This window comes from Acinonyx jubatus, chromosome A2, assembly GCF_027475565.1.
Source record: "Acinonyx jubatus isolate Ajub_Pintada_27869175 chromosome A2, VMU_Ajub_asm_v1.0, whole genome shotgun sequence".
NCBI classification, from domain to species: Eukaryota; Metazoa; Chordata; class Mammalia; order Carnivora; family Felidae; genus Acinonyx; species Acinonyx jubatus.
The window spans coordinates 149,158,043-149,175,633 of record NC_069383.1 but is presented as its reverse complement, the minus strand read 5'-3'; the positions used below and the strand labels follow the sequence as shown (position 1 = coordinate 149,175,633).

The following is a 17,591-nucleotide window of genomic DNA, read 5'->3' as shown; positions in this document are numbered from 1 at the left end:
GTCCCTTAGACTGTGTTCACTTTTATTCAGTATTTTTTCTTTCTGTTCCTTAGACTTGGTAATTTCAGTTGTCCTATTGTCAAGTCCACTGATTCTTTTGTCTGCCTGTGCAAATCTGCTTTTCAGTCTAGTGGTGAATTTTTCAGTGTAGTTATAGTACTTTTCAGCTTCAGATTTTTTTTTTTTCTTTTTACATTTTCTCTTTGGTTGATGTTTGCATCTTTCCTTACATTGTTTTCTTGGCCTTCTCTACATCTTCCTTTAGTTCTTTGAGCATCTTCTTTTTAAAATTTATTTCTGGGGCGCCTGGGTGGTGCAGTCGGTTAAGCGTCCGACTTCAGCCAGGTCACCATCTCGCGGTCCGTGAGTTCGAGCCCCGCGTCAGGCTCTGGGCTGATGGCTCGGAGCCTGGAGCCTGTTTCCGATTCTGTGTCTCCCTCTCTCTGCCCCTCCCCCGTTCATGCTCTGTCTCTCTCTGTCCCAAAAATAAATAAATGTTGAAAAATAAATAAAATTTATTTCTATTTTTATTAATGTTTATTTTTGAGAGAGTAAGCACACAAACTGGAGAGGGACAGAGAGAGAGAGAGAGAGAGAGAGAGAGGTGGGGGAGAGGGAGGGAGACAGAGGATCTGTAGCAGGCTGTGTGCTTTCAGCACAGAGCTCAGTGTGGGGCCCAAACTCACAAAGCATGAAATCATGATCTGAGCTGAAGTCGGATGCTTAACCAGCTGAGCCACCCAGGTGCCCCAGTTCTTTGAGCATCTTTAAGATAGTTGTTTTAAAGTATTTGTCTAGTACATCTACCACCAAGTCTTCTTCAAGAGCAATTTTTTTTTTTTTAAGTTAATGTATTTTGAGAAAGTGCAAGTAGGGGAGGGGCAGAGAAAGAGGGAGAATCTCAAGCAGGCTCCGTGCTGTCAGTACAGAGCCCCGATGGGGGGCTCAAACTCATGAAGCAGTGAGATCATGACTTGAGTTGAAATCAAGAATTGGACACTCAACCAACTGAGCCATCTGGGTGCCCCTTCAGGGACAATTTCTGGTTTTTTGTTTTGTTTTGTTTTTCCATTTGAATGGGCCACACTTTCCTGTTTTTTTGTATGCCTTGTGCTTTTTTGTTGAAAACTGGACATTTGAATCTAATGATGCGGTGACTCTGGAAATCAGAATCTCTCCCTTCCTCGGGGTTTGCTGGGCTTTTTGTTTTTTGTTTTTTGTTGTAGCCTGTATGTCAAGAATTAGCTGAGGTTTAGGGGTGCCTGGGTGGCTCAGTCACTTAAGCATTCACCTTCAGCTCATGACCTCATGACCTCATGGTTCATGAGTTCAGGTTCTGCGTTAGGCTCTGTGCTGACAGCTCAGATCCTGGAGCCTGCTTCGGATTCTGTGTCTCCCTCTCTGTCTGCAAACCTCCTCCCACCCCCTCCACCCTGGTTTGCGCGCTCTCTCTCTCTCTCTCTCTCAAAAATAAATATCAAAAAGAAAAAAAGAAAAAGAATTAGCTGAGGTTTCTGAACTTAAGGTCTTCTCAAGTCTTCTAAGCCTGTGCCTTTCCCTGGATGTGCATGGTGACTTTCTCATTTCCCCTGTGTATATGGTTGCTTTCGAATGTCAGTCTGGCTCCCACATGTCAGTTTGGCTCACAGAAGGGAAAAAAAGACAAATGGAGGGGTGAGTGGAAGGAGAAGTACTGTTGCTTTATTTATTAAAAATGTTTGTTTATTTTGAGAGAGAGTGTGAGCAGGGGAGGGGCAGAGAGAGAGAGGGAGAGAGAGAATCCCAAGCAGGCTCTGCGCTGCTAGCATAGAGCCTGACATGGGGCTCAGACTCACAGACCGTGAGATCACGACCTGAGCCAAAATCAAGAGTCGGGCACTCAACTGACTCAGCCACCCAGGTCCCCCAGCACTGGAGCTTTAAATCCCCTTTGAAGTCACTTCCACCTGAGGGAAGGTGCAGCAGTGGAGGGAGGTGTTTGTCCACCTTCCCCTTGGCTCCTCTGAGATCGGAAGCAGCAGTCCGTGATCAGAGCACAGATCCCCCGTATCTGGAGGACAGAGTCCTTGCTGCCTACTCTGGCTGCCACAGACTGTGCAGGCTGCTCCAGAAACACGTGCAGGGCTGGGGGCTGGGTAGCTGCTACTGTGCCAAGAGCTAAAATTCACCAAAATTTGCCACCTAAGCCTTCCTCTGTGAGCTACAAGCCTTCAGTAGACTCCAGAGCTCCAAAATAGTCACCTCAGACAGATTCTACCAGTGCCATTGTTGTCTTGGTGGGCACAGGATTCTGCTGCTTCCTGCTCTTCCACTTCCCAGAATATTCCTCATAAATTTTTTAAAAAGGTTTTACTTGGACAGTTTGCAAACTAGTGAGAGAATCTTAAGCCCCAGGACTGCCACCATTGTGTGCACATGCCACGCCCTGGGAGCAGCACTCCTCCTGGTCTCCAAAACCTCTTCTGCGGTACATTCTGGGGCAGGCGGCCTGCACAGAGCAGTGGGCTGGAGAGCACCGGCCCAGGACCCAAGGCTCTTCCCAGGCCCTCGGAGGACAGAGACTAGGATAGCTACTTCCTCTAGCCGGGACTTGATTTTTTTTTATCCAGAAAGTGTGAGAATTGGACTGGATTCGTGTTTCTTCAGCAAACAAACTTTTGTGTATAATCCAGACCAAAAAACCTCCCAAGTTCAGCAGTACATGAAGTGAAAATAAGGGTTTAAATTAGGAGGGGAGGGTGGGTGAGGGGTACTGAGGAGGGCACCTGTTGGGATGAGCGCTGGATGTTGTATGGAAATGAATTTGACAATAAGTTCCATGTTAAAAAAAATTTAAAAATAACTAAATTATTACAGCAATTTTTTAACACTGGTCTAGTGAATTACAGAAAATGTGTCAAAGCAGAGAGACATGCAAAGCAGAGTCAGCATAAGTGAAGTTAAGCTTTTACCATGACTCTGTGATTTGTAGTTCAAATGGAGGGTGGATATAAGTTGGGAAGCTATGGGCAACCCTCTTTGTGCGATCTGGCCCCAGTTTCCTCACCTGAAAAGCAGGGGCTGGAAGAGTCGTCCTCTAAGAGGACCTTCCAGTTGTAACTCCAAAATTCTCAGTTCTGTGACTACAGGGCATAAAGCTGGCAGGCGTGGTGAGGGGCTCATGAGGGTGATGGGAGTGCTGCGGCTTCAGAGCTTCCTTTCTGACTCCTGTTCTGCTTGGCTCCTCCGTGTGTAGGCGACAGAGAACATGGCAGGTGGGACACGGAGGGCCGCGTTTCTTGGCTGGATTAAAAGTGCCAGGGGAGTTGTGTGGCTTGGAGGGAGGGTTGCTTCCATTGTCTCCCAAAGATGGTGTTAGGAAGTACAAAGACAAATCTTCTCTATTTTAACCTTTTTGTATGTGCTTTATCGAGTATTTAAAAAAAATGTGTAGCTAGCACATCAGATTTGTTGTTTCAAAGAGGTGGCTGCTTAAGATGTGGCTCCCGCTTTGAAAAATGACGTCAGCCTGAAGGGAAAGGTTAAGTCCCCATGGCATTTGATGACAGCAGAGGTTCTGATGGGGAGGGGGTGGTGACTAGATTCCAGACGCCCTGGCCTGAGGGACCGGTCACACCTTACCAGCATGGCCGTGAGCCTTCGCCTTCGCCTTGCTCTGCGCCCTCTGGAGGCTGCTCCACAAGGGAGCTTACATTCCTGCTCCGAGAGGACGACGGGGCCCGGGGGAGAGCTGCCGAGTGGGACGGGCCCCAGCTCTCCCTTCTGAGGCAGGGGCCTTGGAGCCCAGCTCCACAGGGTGGTGTCCTGGAGGGTTTCTTCTAGCAGGTGGTGCTGGCCAGCTGTCCCCTGGAGTCCGGGGGTGGGGGGGGCTGGTTCACCCAGCTGGGGGGCGAGGGCGTGCACAGTGCCTCCGGCCCAGCCCTTTTTTGTGTTGGGCACTTGCTTCTCGGAGAGTATGTTGTCTACTCTTCTCTTTGAGCACAGGTTTTGTCTGCTTTGTTTTGTTTCCCCAAAATGGGAAAAGTTTTGTTTTTTATAAAGAGTAAAAGTATTCAATATAAAAAATAGTGTATTAAATACATATCCCTATGTATATAGAGAATAGGATAAATTACTTAGACCCAGTGGTAATCACGTAACATTTTGGTGTATAACCTTCTAGAATCTTTTGTCTTTGTGTATATACCTAGTTGGCTCTCAGTATCTATGTAATTTTACATAAATGAAATCATACTGCTCATCTGTTACTTTTTTTTTTCCCCCAACGATAAATATGTCATAAACATCTAAACATAATAGAGACTCTTGTCTTCAGCCTTTGTGGCTGTAGAGTATTCTCTTTTGTGGGTAGGTTTGACATAATTTATTTAAACAGTCCTCTTTAATGGAAATTTTGGTGGCATCCAGTATTTGGCCCTGTTAATAATACTGTGATAAATACTCTGTGTGTTCATCCAAGCATTTGCTTTACTGGGTATCTTTTACTGTAGGTTTTAGATACAGAACTGTGGGTCAGCATTAAGTACTTTAACGTTTTCTTCCTAGTATTTATTTTTTTTGAGAGCAGCGGGGAGGGGCAGAGAGAGGCTAGGGGTGGCGGGGCACAGAGGATCTGAAGCAGGCTCCGAGCTGACAGCAGACAGCCTGATGTGGGGCTGGAACTCACAAACCCTGGGATCATGACCCGAGTTGAAGTCAGATGCTTAACTGAGCCACCCAGACACATCGTACATTAACATTTTTAATGTATGTTTTAAAACTGCCTTCCAGAAAGGTGGGACTGAGCCAGCCAGCCAGCCCTGGCTGGTGGGATGGGTGTTGAACAACTACAAGTATAGCTGTGGGCTTTCTTTGCATCCCTTGGAGTGTGCAGTCTCCTAGCTCAGATGTATGTTTCTTGGGCATCTGTGGGCAGACAGACCTGCCTGTACTCTACCCCAAATGATGGCAGGCCTGCTTCTCCCATCTGCCCCCAGAATGCGGTCCGTGTCCCACGGGACTTTGAGGGCTGCAGTGTCCTCCGCAAGTACCTAGGCCAGCTCCACTACCTGCAGAGTCGGGTCCCCATGGGCTCGGGCCAAGAGGCCGCTGTTCCTGTCACCTGGTAAGAGCTGGCAGGCAGGGCTGGGGGGAGCCTGGAGGGTGCCTGGGTAGCCCAGGGTGTTTGGGTGGTGGGGGTGTCCCTTCCCTTTACTCTCTTCCCCGCCCCCTTCCTTGCTGCCGAGGATGGGGAGTGGCTTGGTGTGGTCTCCCCAGGCCTCCCTCTGACCTGCAGTGGGGTAGCTGGTCCCATCACCTGGCCTCAAGGTCCCGGCCAGCTCCTTCCCTTAAGATGATGGGGGTGGCCTGTCTGCAGGACCGAGATCTTCTCTGGCAAGTCTGTGGCCCATGAGGACATCAAGTATGAGCAGGCCTGCATTCTCTACAACCTCGGTGAGCTGCCTAACCCCTTCTCCATGTCCCTACCTCCCAGGCCCGCCAACCCAGGATCTCAGCTCAGCAGAAAGTCACAAAGGCAGTGTGCTCATGGACAGAAGGTCCCCGGATTCTGCCCCTTCACTGCCTCCCCAATAGCTCTGCCAGCACCTCTTTTCTGGGCCGTGGGCAGCCACCTGCTGGGGAGAAGCTCCATTGGGCTGGCTGCCACATGGTGTTGCTGCTGTGTGCTCTGGCCAGGAGTAGTGACCTGTCTTCATAGACTGGACAGCACTGCCTTGGCTTCTGGTTGGTCTCAGCTAGCCCTGAGGACTTGGCCTTAGTGTGGCTCAGGGGAGGCGCCTGGGGAGCCCCAGAGTCCTGTGTAGGCACCCCTGGGGCTTCAAGACTGGACCTGTAGGCTAGGGGCTATGGATGGGAGCTCCTCCTTCCAACACCCACACCTCTGCCTGGTGTAGAGCAGCAGACTGAGGGGCTAGGCTGGACTTCTGAGTGTGTCCTTGGGCCAGCAGCCCCAGTTTTCAGATCCCTGTTTTCCTGACTGTGAGTGACAACACTGCCCCCTCTGCCTTACACTTGACAAAGGTGTGGGCAGCCTGGGGAGCAGCCCCGGGCCAGCCCTGACACCATGTTCTCTGACTCCCCAGGGGCACTGCACTCCATGTTGGGGGCCATGGACAAGCGGGTGTCTGAGGAGGTGAGGAGGGGAGGGGCAGTGGGTGGGACAGAGGACATAACCCAGGAGGGGTGCTGAGTGTCCTTCACCTCCAGAGTTTGCGTCCTGTCCTGTGGGAGTGGACACGGGCAGCTATCTCCTCCGCCTCTTCCCCTCCCAGGGCATGAAGGTCTCCTGCACTCACTTCCAGTGCGCGGCAGGCGCCTTTGCCTACCTGCGTGAGCACTTCCCTCATGCCTACAGCGTTGACATGAGCCGCCAGATCCTCACTCTCAATGTCAACCTCATGCTGGTGAGGAGGTGCCCTTGTTGGGGCCCGGTTGAATCCGGGGATGGGGACGGCTGGTGTCGGCTCCTAGACCAGGCCCTGTGCAGATGGCAGTGGGGCCTTGGCTTTGAGCTTTTGAGCCCCGGTGGATCAGAGCAGGGCAGTGCTTCTTGGAGTAGGGGAGGTTGGAGGAGCGAGGACAGGGGAGGGGAATCCCTCTGTGGTCCCCCTGATGGGAAGAGTAAGATCTCCGGGTAAACAAGCGAACGCACCTGCATTTGTTGGTCCAGGGCCAGGCTCAGGAGTGCCTTTTGGAGAAGTCAATGTTGGACAACAGGAAGAGCTTTCTGGTGGCCCGCATCAGCGCACAGGTAGGGACGGGGGTGGGTGGTGGCCCTCAAGGGACTGAGAGCAGGCCTTTAGTTCACTCCTGACCCCCACTCATGGCCCCATCCTGGCTCCCAGGTGGTGGATTACTACAAGGAGGCATGCCGGGCCTTGGAGAACCCTGACACCGCCTCGCTGCTGGGCCGGATCCAGAAGGACTGGAAGAAGCTCGTACAGATGAAGATCTACTACTTTGCAGCTGTGGCTCATGTGCGAGCACTGTGACCACTGGGGGGGGGGGGGGGCGGTGGGGGGGGGCGGGGGTGGGGCTGCCACAGCTGGGAAGTAAGTGGTGGCGTCTCTTCTCTCTCGCCAGCTGCACATGGGGAAGCAGGCTGAGGAGCAGCAGAAGTTCGGGGAGCGGGTGAGTGAGCCACGGCAGGGGGTTAGGACTAAGTCCAGCCTAGGGGGAACTAGAGGGGAAACTTCCCTTACGGAGTGGGAGAGGTTGTCCTGGCCGTCCCTCACGCCCACATCCTTGGCCACCGCTGGCTGTAGGCCTGGTGTTTCTTTTATGTTGTCCCATCTGTTTTCACCCTGATCCCAAGAGGCCTGAGGAGGTGGGGCAGGGGGTGACACTAAGCTGTTGGCTTGGCTGGTGCCTGGCTGCTTCCTCAGCTTCTGGTCTTCTAATGGGTCACCCGATGGCCAGGCAGGGTTTAATGGGGTGGCAGGAGGAGGGAAGAATGGACCGGGCTCTGCCTGCTGCCCCGTACAGGTCGCATACTTCCAGAGTGCCCTGGACAAGCTTAATGAAGCCATCAAGTTAGCCAAGGTAAAGCTGAGGAAGAGCATGGCTGCCCCTCAGAGCCCTGAGAGTACATGGTGGGGCTGAGGGTTGTCCTGACGCCGGCTTGACTTGGTGCTGAGTGTCCTCCCCACTCCCCGTCCCCCCCACCTTCCCTGTCCTACAGGGCCAGCCTGACACTGTGCAAGATGCACTTCGCTTCACTATGGATGTCATTGGGGGAAAGTGAGTCTGTGGGGCTGGTGGTGGCGGCCCTGGTTCCTATTTGTTGGGAAGGGTGTTGGCCCTTTGCCTGCATCATGTACCTGAGAATAGTGGGCCCCCTGGGAGGCTAGGTCCTGGATCCCTGCTGATTGCTGGACTCCCCACTTCCCCTTCTGACCCCAGGTACAATTCTGCCAAAAAGGACAATGACTTCATCTACCACGAGGCTGTCCCAGTACTGGACACCCTGCAGCCCGTGAAAGGTCTGGAGCTGAGCCGAGGCTGAGGCTTGGGGTAGGGGGTGAAGACGGGAGGACAGAACAGAGGCAGACTCCACTTGTGTGGACTTGGTCTCCAGTTGTTCCTCTCCCTCCCAGGTGCCCCCTTGGTAAAGCCCTTACCAGTGAACCCCACAGACCCGGCCGTCACGGGCCCTGACATCTTTGCCAAACTGGTACCCATGGCTGCCCACGAAGCGTCGTCACTGTACAGGTGGGCGGGAGGGGCCGGCCCCGTTCTTAGCACACGTGGGGTTGGGATGTCTCAGGACATAGGTTTCCAACAACTGCTCTGTCACTTCCGCAGTGAGGAGAAGGCCAAGCTGCTTCGGGAGATGATGGCCAAGATTGAGGACAAGAATGAAGTCCTGGAGTGAGTGTGGGGCTGGAGGTGACACAGCAGATGTCTGTGGGGTCCCCAGTGCCGCCTGCAGCAGGGAAAGGAATAACGAATGTCCTCTTGCCCCAGGTTTCCTAGCACTGCTTTTTCTGCCCGTGGTCTCCGGTGCTGGATTTAGAGGGTGAAAGTCACATGTCTTGGGAGGACAGTGTCCCTCTGTCGCATTTTCTTCACCAGTGCCCTGGGTCTGTTCTGTGGGGCCAGGTCAAGACCTCCAGTGGTAGAGTCAGGATGCGAACTTGCCCTTTGCTAGGACCTCAGACCCAGTTTCAGTGGTGGGGCTCGCTCTCGGGAGAGGAGTGAGAAGTTAGGTCAACACCCACCTGGTCCTCTTGCCCTCCCAGCCAGTTCATGGATTCGATGCAGTTGGATCCGGAGACCGTGGACAACCTTGATGCGTACAGCCACATCCCGCCCCAGCTTATGGAAAAGTGTGCCGCTCTCAGTGTCCGGCCCGACACCGTCAGGAACCTTGTCCAGTCCATGCAGGGTGAGCAAGTTGGGAGAAACAAGTGGGTGGTGGAGGTCACCTGTAGTGGCCGCCTCCGTGTCCTCTGTTCCCCGAGGACAGAGGTTAGACTTCTGAGCACTAGGCACGAGCGCCCACCTCCATCCCTCCGTGGATCCCTGCACCCTGTGTGCCCTGCTCGGCGAGCACTGGGTCACACACGGGCCCTTGACTGAGTGGGTGGTTCTGTCTCCCTGGGGATGGACACAAACGGGTGCCTAGTGTGCCTACCTCAGGAACTGCGCCCCCCCCTCCCCCGACACCCCCTAGTGCTGTCAGGTGTGTTCACGGATGTGGAGGCCTCCCTGAAGGACATCAGGGAGCTGCTGGAGGAGGATGAGCTGCTTGAGCAGAAGTTGCAGGAGACCCTGGGCCAGGCCGGGGCCAGCCTGGCAGGAGGGGCCGGCTCCAAGGCAGAGCTGGCCGAGGTGAGGCGAGACTGGGCCAAGTACATGGAGGTCCACGAGAAGGCCTCCTTCACCAACAGCGAGCTGCACCGCGCCATGAATCTGCACGTCGGTAACCTGCGCCTGCTCAGCGGGCCGCTGGACCAGGTCCGGGCTGCCCTGCCCACGCCAGCCCTCACCCCAGGTGAGTCCCTCCCCTCCCCAGGGCAAGGGAGGCAGGGCTGGAGGCTCCAGTCTCACAACCACTGCTGCTCCCAGAGGACAAGGCCGTGCTGCAGAATCTGAAGCGCATCCTGGCCAAGGTGCAGGAGATGCGGGACCAGCGCGTGTCCCTGGAGCAGCAGCTGCGTGAGCTTATCCAGAAGGATGACATCACCGCGTCACTGGTGACCACGGACCACTCGGAGATAAAGGTGGGTGGGTGAGCAGGGGGAGTGTCTCTGGGCTCCACCTGTAAGCGGCGAGGCCCTGAGTGTCTGTCCTCCGCCTCCTTCCCGCAGAAGCTGTTCGAGGAGCAGCTGAAGAAGTATGACCAGCTGAGGGTGTACCTGGAGCAGAACCTGGCGGCCCAGGACAACGTCCTGCGGGCACTGACAGAGGCCAACGTGCAGTACGCGGCCGTGCGGCGGGTGCTTAGTGACCTGGACCAAAAGTCAGTGTCCGGCCCCCTGCTTTTTCTTGCCCAGCCTCCCGCCCAGAGCGCGGCCTAAGCTGCTCACCTCGTGCTGGCCCTTCTGCCCCCCAGGTGGAAGTCCACACTGCAGACCCTGGTGGCCTCCTGTGAAGCCTATGAGGACCTGATGAAAAAGTCCCAGGAGGGCAAGGACTTCTATGCCGACCTGGAGAGCAAGGTGGCTGCCCTCTTGGAACGGGCCCAGTCCACCTGCCAGGCCCGAGAGGCTGCCCGCCAGCAGCTCCTGGACAGGTGGGTGCGGCCCCACACCCCAGGCTAGGCCGACAGGGAGGGGTCTGGCTCCATGACTTCCTCACCTCGTTCTGCAGGGAGCTGAAGAAGAAGCCACCCCCACGGCCCACCGCCCCGAAGCCGCTGCTGCCCCGGAGGGAGGAAGGAGAGGTGGTAGAGACAGGAGACCTGCCTGAAGAGCTGCGCAGCCTGCCTCCAGACATGGTGGCCGGCCCACGGCCACCCGACACCTACTTGGGAGCCGCCGCCCCTCTCCACTTTCCTCCCGGCCCCTTCCCCGGTGTTGCAGGCCCAGGACCCCACTATCTCTCAGGACCCTTACCTCCTGGTACCTACTCGGGCCACACCCAGGTATTGCCACCCAGGGTCCCCCAGGCCCCAGGACACCCTGCAGTGGCCATGGCCCCCGGACCTGCCCTCTACCCGGCCCCTGCCTACACACCGGAGCTGGGCCTCGTGCCCCGATCCTCCCCACAGCACGGCGTGGTGAGCGGCCCCTATGCGGGGGTAGGGCCACCCCCACCGGTGGCAGGTCTACCCTCAGCCCCACCTCCCCAGTTTTCGGGCCCCGAGTTGGCCATGGGGGTTCGGCCAGCCACCACCACGGTAGATAGCATCCAGGCCCCCATCTCCAGCCACACGGCACCACGGCCAAACCCTAGCCCTGCTCCTCCCCAGCCCTGCTTCCCGGTGTCCCCACCGCAGCCACAACTGCTCCCTGCACCCTACACCTACCCTCTGGGGACCAAGCAACCCCTCACAGCTCCCCCTGCCCAGCACCACTTTCCTCCTGGGATTCCCCCAGGTTTTCCAGCCCCGAGGGTGGGGCCCCAGCCCCAGCCTCATCCCACAGGAGTAGCATTTGGGCCCCAGCCCCCCCAGCAGCCCCTTCCACTCCAGCATCCGAACCTCTTCCCACCCCAGGCTCCAGGGCGGGTACCCCTCCAGCCCTCCCAGCCCCCCCAGCCTCCCTATCCCTTTACCCCTCAGCCTGGTGTCCTGGGACAGCCAACGCCACCCCTGCACACACAGCTCTACCCGGGCCCCTCTCAGGACCCTCTGCCCCCCCATTCAGGGGCTCTGCCTTTCCCCAGCCCTGGGCCACCTCAGTCTCCCCATCCCACCTTGGCATATGGTCCTGCCCCTTCCTCCCGGCCTCTGGGCCCCCAGGCAGCCCCTCTCTCCATTCGAGGTCCCTCACCTGCTGGCCAGCCCCCGCCCAACCCCCACCTGGTGCCTTCTCCGGCCCCATCACCGGGGCCTGGCCCAGTACCTCCTCAGCCCCCCGCAGCAGAGCCGCCCCCGTGCGCACGCCGGGGCACCGCGACCGCGGACCTGCTCTCCTCCAGCCCTGAGAGTCAGCACGGGGGCGCACAGCCTCCCGGGGGTGGGCAGCCCCTGCTGCAGCCTACGAAGGTGGACGCGGCTGAGGGCCGCCGGCCACAGGCCCTGCGGCTGATTGAGCGGGACCCCTACGAGCGCCCCGAGAGGCTGCAGCAGTTGCAGCAGGAGCTGGAGGCCTTCAGGGGCCAGCTGGGCGACGCAGGGGCTCTGGACGCCGTGTGGCGAGAGCTGCAGGAAGCACAGGAACAGGACGCCCGGGGCCGGTCCATCGCCATCGCGCGCTGCTACTCGCTGAAGAACCGGCACCAGGACGTCATGCCCTACGACAGTAACCGCGTGGTGCTGCGCTCGGGCAAGGATGACTACATCAACGCCAGCCGCGTGGAGGGGCTCTCGCCGTACTGCCCGCCCTTGGTGGCCACCCAGGCACCACTGCCCGGCACAGCCGCTGACTTCTGGCTCATGGTGCACGAGCAGAAGGTGTCGGTCATTGTCATGCTGGTGTCTGAGGCTGAGATGGAGAAGGTAAGCGGGGAGGGAGGGGTGCCGGAGAAGGTAAGAGGGGGCGGGGGGTGCCCAAGAAGGACCCTGCAAAGAGCCCTAACTGCCTCATCTGTTTTCTCTCAGCAAAAGGTGGCACGCTATTTCCCCACTGAGAGGGGCCAGCCCATGGTGCACGGTGCCCTGAGCCTGGCGCTGAGCAGCGTCCGCGCCACCGAGACCCACGTGGAGCGCGTGCTGAGCCTGCAGTTCCGCGACCAGAGCCTCAAGCGCTCGCTCGTGCACCTCCACTTCCCCACGTGGCCCGAGTTGTGCGTCTGCTGCCCCGGGGTGGGGACGGTCGGGGCGTCGCATGGGGTCCCCCTCCGGCTCACGGGTCCTGCCCCCACCCCCGCAGAGGCCTGCCTGACAGCCCCGGCAACTTGCTGCGCTTCATCCAGGAGGTGCACGCGCACTACCTGCATCAGCGGCCCCTGCACACGCCGGTCATCGTGCACTGCAGGTAAGGCACGGAGCGGGGAGCGGGCACTTGCCCGCGGGGGACTCCAGCCCCGGCCTCACGCCCCCTTCCCGCTGCAGCTCCGGGGTGGGCCGGACCGGGGCCTTTGCGCTGCTCTACGCGGCTGTGCAGGAGGTAGAGGCCGGAAACGGGATCCCCGAGCTGCCCCGGCTGGTGCGGCGCATGCGGCAGCAGAGGAAACACATGCTGCAGGAGAAAGTAAGGGGCTGGGCCGGTGGGCGCTGGACGGGGCGGGGGGCCTGCCCCGGGGGTGACGAGGCCCCGCCTAGCTGACCGGGCCGGGGGCACCGCTGCAGCTGCACCTCAGGTTCTGCCACGAGGCGGTGGTGAGACACGTGGAGCAAGTGCTGCAGCGCCACGGTGTGCCCCCTCCGGGCAGGGCTCCGGCCGGCACAGGCAGCAGTCAGAAGGTGAGGAAGGCGCCCCTGGGGGCGGCTGGGCCGGCCACAGCCCCGTGGACTCGTTTTCACGTGCTTCTGTCTCCACAGAATCACCTTCCTCAGGACTCCCAGGACCTGGTTCTCGGTGGGGACGTGCCCATCAGCTCCATCCAGGCCACCATCGCCAAGCTCAGCATTCGGCCTGCTGGGGGCCTGGATTCTCCGGCTGCCGGCCTCCCTGCCCCTGTAGAGCCCCCAGGCCTGCCGCCAGCCAGCCTCCCGGAGTCTGCCCAGCTCCCCTCCTCCTCCCCACCCCCTCTCTCTTCACCGCTGCCCGAGGTCCCCCAGCCTGAGGAGGAACAGCCAGCACCTGCGCCTCCCAGCCTGGGGCCCCCCTCTTCCTCCCTGGAGCTGTTGGCCTCCCTAACTCCGGAGGCCTTCTCCCTGGACAGCTCCTTGCGAGGAAAGCAGCGGATGAGCAAGCAGAACTTTCTGCAGGCCCATAATGGGCAGGGTCTGCGGGCTGCCAGGCCCACCGATGACCCCCTTAGCCTTCTGGATCCGCTCTGGACGCTCAACAAGACCTGAACAGGCTTTGCCTACCCGGTTTTTCCTCCACATCATCTCCCACGCCGGTCTGCCCATGCCTAGCAGGGCCTCTCAGGTGGGCCTGGCCTCGCACTCCCATTCCCACTGCCTTCAGCCCTACCTGGCCCAGCCCACACCCCTGTGGGGTTGAGACGTATCGCGGCCCTTGGGTCAAGTTCTCCTTTGTGGGACCTGACATTTTTCAGCTCTTTGCTATTAAAGTAATCAACCAACCCGTTCTGTGGCCAGTGTCTGCCCACTGCTGCCTTAGGGAGGGAGCCGGAACCTCTTAGCAAGCTTGGACGTGGACAGGTAGGAGGACGACAGTGGGGTCTCCCCTGGTGTCCACACCTCGGAAAGGTTAAGAAGGAAGGCCTGCAGCACTGGCTTGCTGGACTGCTCCACCCTGTAACCGCCCCTCTACAGTCGTGTACAGCTCCTGCCTGGAGCAGCTCTCAGAGGCATGTGACTAAGTGCTGGGGTTCAGGCACACGGAGGGCACGCAAAAGTGACGGAGCAGTTCGAGGGGAAGATGCAAGTGGTTTGAAAGGCCCATGACAGATGGGATTTAAAAAAAAAAAAACCAAAAAAACCTTTAATATTACAGTCAACGAGGCAGAACAGTTCTAGAGGCAGCTTCCAGAAGACTCTGCACCGCAGCTCCTGCCCCCCACCCCCACCCCGCCTCAGTCCAGCTTCTCCAGCACGGAGGGTACATATACCAGGCTGAGCTCGCTGCCAAAGTTGCAGACGATGGCGGCATTGTCCAGCACCAGGATCTGGCGGGTGGGCTGGGCCTCACTGTTCTTCCCCAGGTAGACAGTCTGTAACAGGTCCCCATAGTTTAGGTCCCAAAAGGAGACACAGCCCTGGCCACCAGTCACCAGCAAGTTGTCAGAGATGACACCCAAGCTTGCTCCACAGCCCAGGTCCTAGAGGCAAAGACAGGATAACTTAGTGTCTTGAATCCCTCTCTACAATACCAACAGTCCTGTGGCCCCCAATGTGCCCACCTGCTGAATGGAATAGAGCTTGATGCCTGTGCTACGGTCCCAGATGCTGATGAGGTCATCCAGACCACTACTGATGACGCAGGAGGTGGTACAGGTGAGGGAGGTGACATCCCCACGGTGAGCGAACATGTGGCTGACCCGGCTGCCAGTCAGTACATCCCACAGGCAGATGGCCCCATCTTGTCCTCCACTGGCCAGCACCATGGTCTAAAGGAATAGGCCCAAGGGAGCCGGGTCACTGGTGGAACACCTTTGGACCCAAGGGTGTCCCGGTGCCCTGGGAGTAGGGATCCTCACTGCTTCCCAGAAGGTCCTGAGAGCCAGCTGCTGAGAGTCAGAAACAAAACCCATGCCTTGGCATCCCTGCACCCCACACACGGCCCCCTCACCTGATCAATGTACACAGTTGTGATGGCCCCCGAGTGGCCCTGCAGGGTGAAGAGGCAACACGAGTCCTCCAGACGGAACACCTGGGGCAGGGACGGGCATCAGGTTCTGACCGCTAGCGTTTTCCCAATTACATGTGGGCCAGGAAGTCCCTCCTGCATCCCCTCCCTGGCTGACCCCCGGATGCCCCCCATCACCTGTGGCAGGCCACCCAGCACCCAAGAGATGGAGCCGACTCACTCTCAGCGTGTGGTCTTGACTCCCAGTCACGAGGCGCCCAGCTGCCGCCTTCAGGGCCGTGATGGGTTTCTGGTGTGCACAGGGCACGGTGTGGGTCAGGCGACACGTTACCGTGTCACTGCTGCTGTACACAGGGGATGCGGGGGAACTGCTCCGCCCTGGGGACGACAGGCCCAGTCAGGGATCTCCGAGAAGACACCGTGCAGGCAGCCACCACACTCCGCCCGCCAGATGCACGCACTCAGCCACCCAGCCTGGGCCCTCTGACCTCGGAACTGCAGGGGGCTGAGGGCAGTGCCGGTCTCCAAGGAGAAGAAATCGAGGGAACCATTGAGCCGGGCAGCCACGATCCTGGAAAAGAGTGGCTGCTGATGGCTCTCCCTCAGAACGCCCAGGCCCAGGGCCGAGCACTGTGGGCACCCGCCAGGTCAACTCCACCAGATGTAGGGACCATGGCCAAGAGGCAAGTGCAGGGGCTGGGGAACATGCTGAAGCCGAGGGACCCAGGTTACAATTCTGTTCTGTGTCTCAGTTTCTTCATCTGTGAAATGGGGACAACTGCCCACCTTACAGGGTAGTCACGAGGGATAGTGTGTGAGGTGGTACCTGGAGAACATCATGTGAGACTGGAAGTTAAAAAAACAAGCACGTGCTGGGTGGGGTTCCCCTCCACGGCCTGGAGCTCACGGAGGGGCTTCTGAGGAGGGGAAATCAGCCCCAAGGAGAGGCTGTGTGTCGGAGCCACAGGAGGTACTGTTGGGCGTCCCCTCTTAAAGCAGCTTCAGTCCAAGTACCACCCACTCTACGTCCTTTTTCACAAAGAAAAGATTTTCTTCACAGCCCAGGAATTCCTAAGCAGAGGTGGGGGCATTTGCCCAGTGGCCCCAAAACCTCAAAGTGAATGGAGTTTAAAATCTTAGTTGGTTGAGCGTCCGACTTCAGCTCAGGTCACGATCTCACAGCTAGTGAGTTCAAGCCCCGCATCGAGCTCTGTGCTGACAGCTCAGAGCCTGGAGCCTGCTTCAGATTCTGTGTCTCCCCATCTCTCTGCCCCTCCCCTGCTCATGCTCTGTCTCAAAAATAAAAACATTAAAAAAAAAATCTTGCTCAGTTGGTTGAGCATGACTTTGGCTCAGGTCATGCATGATCTCCTGGTTTGTGGGTTGGAGCTCCTTCATCGGGTTCTCTGTCAGCCTCTCCCTCTGCCCCTCCCCTATTTGCTGTCTCTCAAAAATAAATATTAAAAATTTTTAAAAAACAAAATAGGGGTGGCTCACTTGGTTGAGCGTCTGAGCCCCATGCTGACAGCTCAGAGTCTGGAGCCTCCTTCAGATTCTGTCTCCCTCTCTCTCTGCCCCTCCCCTGCTCGAGCTCTGGGTCTCTGTCGCTCTCAAAAATAAACTTAAAAAAAAAAAAAGTAAAAAAAAAAAGTAAATCTTACTCCAGCAAAAGGCCTACAAGCCCTGACTTTGAAGGGCCTGAGCCAAAGCCTGCAAAAGTATTGTGTCAGAGGGCTCGGCCAAGACCTGGGGGCCTTCCCTAAACCTGATGAAACAAACAGCGGGGAAGAATTTACAAGTGTGAAGGGACCCAAAGAACTTGGCCAGGCTGGAGGGGAGGGTATCAGCCATGGCCTTTGCAAGCACAGCCTAACGGGGCAAAAATAACAACAGCAGCCACCAGAACCTGAGCGCTAAGGGCAATGGGTACCCTGGCCCCGAGAAGAAAAAGGCTCTAGCTTAGATATCAGGGACCCCGGAGGGCAGGGCCAGCACGGACGGACAGGTGAAGTGCTGAGGAGGCATCTGGTCGCAGCGAGACCTGGGTTTATCAGCCCAGAACAGGGAGCAAAAGCTCTGGTGGCCGGGCCCGCAGGCAGTGTGAGCAGGTGGAGTCCAGGGAGCACCCACAGCCAACAGGCATGCCAAGGAAGGAGGCGAGGGAGGTGTCCAGCACCACCCAGGAAGGGAAGTTTTCACACAAAAATTCTGCTGAAAAAGCATTTTTCTGCCACTGAAAATGCAGCCAAGACCGGATCAGGTCAGCAGTGATAGGCTAATGGGGGAAAGAAAACTCTGTGGTTTCCCTCTTGCATGCTGTCACAGTGGTCAAGGGCCTATTCTGAGGGCTTTAGTGGTCACCTCCCACTGTGTGGTTTACCCCCTGTTCACAGATGTGGGGCTGAGTACCGGGAAGGGAACATCTAAGGACAGGGCAAGCAGCCCAGTGCTCTCACCTCTTGTCTAGGAAGACGAGGGCAGTGATACCTGAGGACACCTCCTCACTGCTGCAGCACAGCATGCCCTCGATGGCGTCCCACACCTGCAGGCCCAGAGGCGGTGAGCACCTGTGGGCCGGGGAGGCCCTCAAAGCCGCGTGGG

General features: G+C 57.6%; 2 protein-coding genes across 6 annotated transcripts in view; one reads left to right on the top strand and one right to left on the bottom strand.

The window, feature by feature from the left end:
- PTPN23 (protein tyrosine phosphatase non-receptor type 23) overlaps window positions 1-13,803 on the top strand; it is a 35,026-nt gene extending 21,223 nt beyond the window's left edge. For 2 of the 3 annotated variants that reach the window (XM_053219509.1, XM_027038575.2), the window contains 23 exons: window positions 4,977-5,104; window positions 5,357-5,433; window positions 6,084-6,133; window positions 6,273-6,404; window positions 6,671-6,751; window positions 6,846-6,977; window positions 7,084-7,131; window positions 7,486-7,542; window positions 7,682-7,740; window positions 7,903-7,982; window positions 8,097-8,211; window positions 8,305-8,370; window positions 8,742-8,887; window positions 9,176-9,496; window positions 9,571-9,725; window positions 9,813-9,964; window positions 10,058-10,237; window positions 10,315-12,106; window positions 12,209-12,393; window positions 12,480-12,584; window positions 12,662-12,800; window positions 12,899-13,012; window positions 13,091-13,803. In XM_053219509.1, the coding sequence (XP_053075484.1) occupies window positions 4,977-5,104; window positions 5,357-5,433; window positions 6,084-6,133; window positions 6,273-6,404; window positions 6,671-6,751; window positions 6,846-6,977; window positions 7,084-7,131; window positions 7,486-7,542; window positions 7,682-7,740; window positions 7,903-7,982; window positions 8,097-8,211; window positions 8,305-8,370; window positions 8,742-8,887; window positions 9,176-9,496; window positions 9,571-9,725; window positions 9,813-9,964; window positions 10,058-10,237; window positions 10,315-12,106; window positions 12,209-12,393; window positions 12,480-12,584; window positions 12,662-12,800; window positions 12,899-13,012; window positions 13,091-13,570 (4,794 nt within the window). In that variant the 3' untranslated portion in view covers window positions 13,571-13,803. Of the gene's footprint in view, window positions 1-4,976; window positions 5,105-5,275; window positions 5,434-6,083; window positions 6,134-6,272; window positions 6,405-6,670; window positions 6,752-6,845; window positions 6,978-7,083; window positions 7,132-7,485; window positions 7,543-7,681; window positions 7,741-7,902; window positions 7,983-8,096; window positions 8,212-8,304; window positions 8,371-8,741; window positions 8,888-9,175; window positions 9,497-9,570; window positions 9,726-9,812; window positions 9,965-10,057; window positions 10,238-10,314; window positions 12,107-12,208; window positions 12,394-12,479; window positions 12,585-12,661; window positions 12,801-12,898; window positions 13,013-13,090 lie in introns of those variants that run through there. The other variant, XM_053219510.1, reaches the window with a different exon arrangement.
- A 334-nt stretch (window positions 13,804-14,137) lies between these two features.
- Window positions 14,138-17,591, bottom strand: part of SCAP (SREBF chaperone) — a 70,146-nt gene continuing 66,692 nt past the window's right edge. For all 3 annotated transcript variants that reach the window (XM_027038576.2, XM_053219512.1, XM_053219513.1), the window contains exons 18-23: window positions 17,447-17,532; window positions 15,479-15,561; window positions 15,211-15,368; window positions 14,973-15,053; window positions 14,584-14,790; window positions 14,138-14,502 (exon numbers count right to left, since the gene is read on the bottom strand). In XM_027038576.2, coding sequence (XP_026894377.1) covers window positions 14,257-14,502; window positions 14,584-14,790; window positions 14,973-15,053; window positions 15,211-15,368; window positions 15,479-15,561; window positions 17,447-17,532 — 861 coding nt within the window. In that variant the 3' untranslated portion in view covers window positions 14,138-14,256. The remainder of the gene's footprint in view (window positions 14,503-14,583; window positions 14,791-14,972; window positions 15,054-15,210; window positions 15,369-15,478; window positions 15,562-17,446; window positions 17,533-17,591) is intronic.